This window comes from Echinops telfairi, unplaced genomic scaffold, assembly GCF_000313985.2.
Source record: "Echinops telfairi isolate 266 unplaced genomic scaffold, ASM31398v2 ScPeMD7_7410;HRSCAF=8448, whole genome shotgun sequence".
In the NCBI taxonomy this organism is placed as follows: domain Eukaryota; kingdom Metazoa; phylum Chordata; class Mammalia; order Afrosoricida; family Tenrecidae; genus Echinops; species Echinops telfairi.
In genome coordinates, this window is record NW_022111310.1 from 15985370 (window position 1) to 15990740 (window position 5371).

Sequence of the window (5371 nt, forward strand, 5' to 3'; positions counted from 1 at the left end):
GACGCGCCCCCTGCCGGAGGCCGAGACCGATTGTCTCCGGTGGGCGGAGTCGGAGGGGCAGGGACGAATTGCCTCTCAAAGCGCTTGCGCAGAGGTCCGGCTTCCCGGGGCGGAGCGGGAAGAGGCGGGAACTAGCAACTGGGCCCAAGAGACTTCTGGTGCGCAGGCGCACTCCGCGACCCTCCCCATCTTTGTTGAGCAACCATCCCCCGCCGGCGGGCGTTGGGGTGGGGCCTGGAGAGGCGGCTCTAGGGGCGGGGCTAGATGTTGCGGGCTGGGCCGCGGCTAGTGGACTTTTCCCCGCCGTCGCCACGGTGGCCCTCGCGTCCTCTGATCTGCGATAGCCATGCTCCCCAACACCGGGTAAGGGGATGGGGAACCACGGGGAGAGCGCGGCCTGGGAAGGCGATACTGGGGGCCCAGGGGGCCCGGCTCGGGCGGTGGGAGGGAAGGAAGCCACTGGCGCGGCGCGCCCCGGGACGCTGTACCCAGAGTGGGCAGTCACGGGGGAAAGCCGCCTGAAGTGGAGGACCGCCGGGAAGCAGTCTTGTCGGGACCTTTTCCCGGGGACGGGGACGGTCCCCTCCCGCTCGCAGGGGGCCGCGGCTGGGTGCCTTGTCAATTCCAGGTGAAAGGTCAGGTGGAGCAGCGCCTTGCTGCTCTTGCCCGCAGCCTCAGTTCTGCACTCCTGAAGTAATGGGGTGTCTGAAAAAAAAACCAAGACTAACAAATTGAAATAGTCACAAGGGTGTGTATCTTGATCTAAGTGACAGGTCCATTATATGCTTTGCTGAAAACCTATGGAAACGCGGCCTACAGACTGAATCAGTTGAAAACGGTCAAAGAAGCAAGTCTCTCTGTCCTTAACGTACAGGCCCCCAATTACTGTTAGGTTACTGTTAGATTTGCCAATACTCTAGGCCTCTATAAATATATTCGTACATAACCTAAACGCACACAACACCTTAAAAATAGTAAACTCCATTCTGAGTCTTTCTAGTTTTAATGTACTTTAGAACGTACTTCTTCAGTACACGTAGATCTTCCTCTTTTTTTTTTTAATGCTTGCATATTATATAGAGGATGATAATTTATCAGCCCCATATTGTTGGATACCAGGTAATCATCCAGTTTTTTGTTCATCTTTTCTGCGTTGACTAACCTTATATTTATCTCTTTGCACCTTTGTGAGTTTATCTGGACAGTAACTTCCCAGAAATGAAATTGCCAGATCAAAGAGTAAATATGTACTTTAAAGTCTGATCAATATCGCCAGATGACTCTCAAGAGGTTGCATAACCCCAAAGGAGCTATGTGATTTCCTAATCCAAGATATACGCAAATATCACAATGTTTGATAATAAAGTCATTAAAGGAAAATATGACACCTTTCGCCAAATTTTGTATTTTTGTCTTCCTGAGCGAGGATGACGATGTTTTTCTATGTTTAATGTAGTGGTTCCCAAGGAGGGACAGATTTGCCCCCTTAGAGGACGTTTGGCAACATCCGGGATATTTTTGGTTGTCACAGTTGGAAGGGATCTGGAATCTGGAATCTTGTGGGTGGAGTTTGGGACCAAATGTTAGTATTGTAGAGGTTGACAAACCCTGACTTAAAGTTCTATGTGAATCTCTGTCTTTGACTGGCTTAAACAACTTGATTTTGATGGATTGTTTTGAGTTCTGTATTATTTTTTTGAAATTAGAGTGTCGTTTGGGTTACAAATACTTATCTAAGGTTTTGTTTTGAATTTTCTCTTGACGTTATGTTGTTGGCAAAACTTTTTTATGAAGCCAGACTGGCATTTCATTTCTTTTGATGCTGTTGAGTTTTTGTAATAAGCCTCTAAGTAAAACCACGTTAAACCACAATTTTAAGACCTGGAAAGTATTCTTTCAGAATTTTATTTAGCTTAGTTTTTTTTAAAAACTCTTACCTGAGATTTATTTCGCTATAGGAATTGAGTTCGGAAACCCACTTCATCTGGGTTCCAGCACTGTCCGCTTGCCGTGGTACTGTTGGTGGAATAGTTCATCTTTGTTCTTTTCTTTGAAATTTCACAGTTCTCCTGTACCACATCCTTTGAAGTATGGGGTTCCATATCGAGTAAAAAAAGGGATGGATTGACACCGTTTTAGCAATTTCTCAACGGTACTGAAAAATTGGGCACTTGAGGGGCTGTTGCCTCATTGACTCTGATTCTAAAGCTTTGGAGCTAGAATCATTTCTTAGTGCAGCTCTTTGTTGGCCATTTAAGAGGAGAAGTTCTTTTTGCCTTTCTGCCAATGCCTGAGAGTCTGGGAGCAGACGGGCTTGTCCTCTGTCCTACTGGGACTCCATCCAGCTAAAACCAAACCAAAGCAGTAGGGGTTTTTTTAAGCAATAGTGTGGACATGTTCATTTAAATACTTCTCTCTGTAAAATCATCTTAATATTCTAGATAAACTCATATTATAAAAAGGGAAAATTGCAAGCATGCACATATATATTCATGGCAATATAAAATGCATTATATATGCATGTTTGCATATATATATATTTTTAAAAGAATAAACAATCAGCATTCTTGAACTCTACCCATAAGATTCCAGTAGGAGGACTCCAGATTCCTTCCAACGATGACAATCAAAAGTAATAAAACTGAATAAGGGCAAAGTGGAGACTTGTATGAGTGTACTTTTGTTTATTTATTTATTTTAATCATTTTATTAGGGGCTCATACAACTCTTATCACAATCCATACATACATCAATTGTGTAAAGCATATTTGTACATTCATTGCCCTTATCCTCAAAACATCCTCCACTTAAGCCCCTGGCATCAGCTCCTCATTTTCCCCCTCCCTCCCACTCTCCTACCTTATGAACCCTTGATTATTATAAATCATTATTTTGTCATATCTTGCACTGTCCAACGTCTCTCTTTACCCACCTTACTGTTGTTCGTCCCCCAGGAAGGAGGTTATATGTAGATCCTTATAATCGGCCGAGTGTACTTTTTTTATAAAGTCCTCTCAATTAAGACAAAGGAAAAGATTAATATTAAACAATTAAATTGTATATATGAAGTAATGCCAATACAACTATTTTAAAAAAGCGAAGGGAAGGGAAACCTAAAAGGAATGCTAACATAAATACACGAACTATATCAAATGTATTATGTAAACATACAGAGAAAAAACATTTAATGAGAGTGATTTTTTTTTTTTAACATAGTAATTTGTCTACCCAGCTTCAGAGGGATTTTTTTTTTTCTCTAAAGGCAGGAAGAACTGAAAATAAATCTTAGACTTCAGTAGATTTTTTTTTCTTGATCATGGTATGAGTGTAATAACTTAAGCACAGTTGTAAATATTGGATTTATAGTATAGGACAAATAAGTAAATATATTGATGTTGTTAGAAACCAGGATTCTCACTGTGAGAGAAATGAAGTAAAAAATTGAATAAAGGAAGGAAAGGAAGCTGCTGCTGGTGTTGGATTGAAATTGGAGAGGGTTAACCCACATGAATAAACACACTCCCTTACTGCCATTAAGTTGATTCTGACGCAGAGCCACCCTGTGGGTTTCCAAGACTTTAAACCTTTACAGCAGTAGAAAATCTCATCTTTTTCCTCAAACAAATGCTAGCAGAGCTGAAATGAGCGCGTGTACTTGTGTTTAATTGACTATGCAGAGGCATTCTGCCATGAACTGACATCTGAAAATTGATATATGTCACACAGCAATGGCATTTTGCAGAATGCAGTACCCGTTCATGATAAACAGTTCCAAACTAGGAACAGACGGGAGGAAACTCCTTCAAGCCTATTAAAGTGCTTCTGCAAAAAACCTATATCCAATGTGATATTCAATGTATCTGTTGGAATCTGGTAATTTGCCCTGGTTTTCACAATAATAAGCCTGTTCTTGTTTGCTGGATGCTGACAGAAGACACAAGCCTCCTGGATTAAAGACAGGGTTTTCTTACTCATGACACAGCAAGCAGCAGGGTAACCTTGGATTGTATCAGTTCCCCTGCCAAGTGCTCTGGGGCCACGTGGAGGGTCCCAGGGAGCTGCTGTGCCATCCTTTTGCATTGCAGTTGAGGAACTCCGAACTGGTGGGATCTGCCTCTGGTAAAGCAAACCTGCTCTTTCCCTAGATGGAGACATTACGTCCTTCCTGCACCCTTAACCTAATTTTGAGAAATTGCCCAGGCCAAGCCCTGTCAGCCAAATGCCACCTTGGCTTACCCCTAAGAAGTATGCCTATGTCTTTCCCAACAGTTTGCCTCTCAGCCTTCAGGGTTCTTGGCTACTTTGATTTACACCTTTGGAGACAGTTCATTGGCCAATCTGATTAATATAACAGAGGTTGGTGCCATATCTGTATCAGCAGGATTCTAAGCAACCAGATGAGGCAACAGTGATCTTACAGGACAGAATTTTCCACCCCAGAGGATTTCCAAGGTTATACATCTTTAAGGGAGCAGCAGCCTCAGCTTCTCACCTGGTGGGTTTGAACTGCCAACCTTGGTTCTTTCCTTCTTTTTTTTTTGCCTTTAGAATGGGAACAATTAAGTGCCCCCCACCCCACTCCCCTTTATAATGTTAAATTTGTCTCACCTGACAACCAACTAAAGTTAAGGTGGAAGGATTGTAATGAAATCCTGGCCACAGAGAGCTCTCCCATCCATTGAATTAGAGAGTTCTGGTACATACTGCGTTCTTTACAAGCCTTCGAAGGGAACTGGCTTGTGACTGTTTATAGCTTTAATTGAGATATGATTCACATGCCGTACAACACACTCATCATTAAAAGCATACAGTTCAATGGTTTTTAGTCTATTCACAGATATGTGCCACCAGCCTTCACCGTTTCATCACCCCCCTCCAAACACCACCCTACTTTAGCTGTTAACTCCAATTTCACTCTCTTACTCCCTATCATTCCTGTACCCCAGGTAACCTATATATGTTTTTTGTTTCTATAGGTTTGCCTGTTTGGGACATTTTATATCAAGGGACTCATGCAATAGCTGGTCCTTTGTGACTGACTTTTTTCTCTTCGCATAATGTTTTTAAGAGTCCATTTATGCAGTAACATATATCAATACATCATTTCTTTTTAATTTTGAATACTGTTTTTTTTTTTTTTAATTATAAACTTATTTATGTCAGGACCAGTGGTGTGAGTGGCGAAACAGGGAGGGTAAAGGGAGAATGGGTAGGAAAGAGGGAACCAATTACAAGGAACTGTATGTGACCTCCTCCCTGGAGGACAGACAACCGAATAGTGGGTGAAGGGAGACGTCGGACAGGGCAAGATATGACAAAATACCCATTTATAAACTATCAAGGGCTCATGAGGGAAGGGGGAGCGGGGAGG

General features: G+C 42.5%; 1 protein-coding gene across 1 annotated transcript in view; it reads left to right on the forward strand.

The window, feature by feature from the left end:
• The first annotated feature begins 265 nt into the window (after window positions 1-265).
• The window catches only part of HSDL2 (hydroxysteroid dehydrogenase like 2), a 56499-nt gene continuing 51393 nt past the window's right edge, over window positions 266-5371 (forward strand). Inside the window, exon 1 of the mRNA XM_004710946.2 lies at window positions 266-363. Within this exon, the coding sequence (XP_004711003.1) occupies window positions 347-363 (17 nt within the window). The 5' untranslated portion in view covers window positions 266-346. The remainder of the gene's footprint in view (window positions 364-5371) is intronic.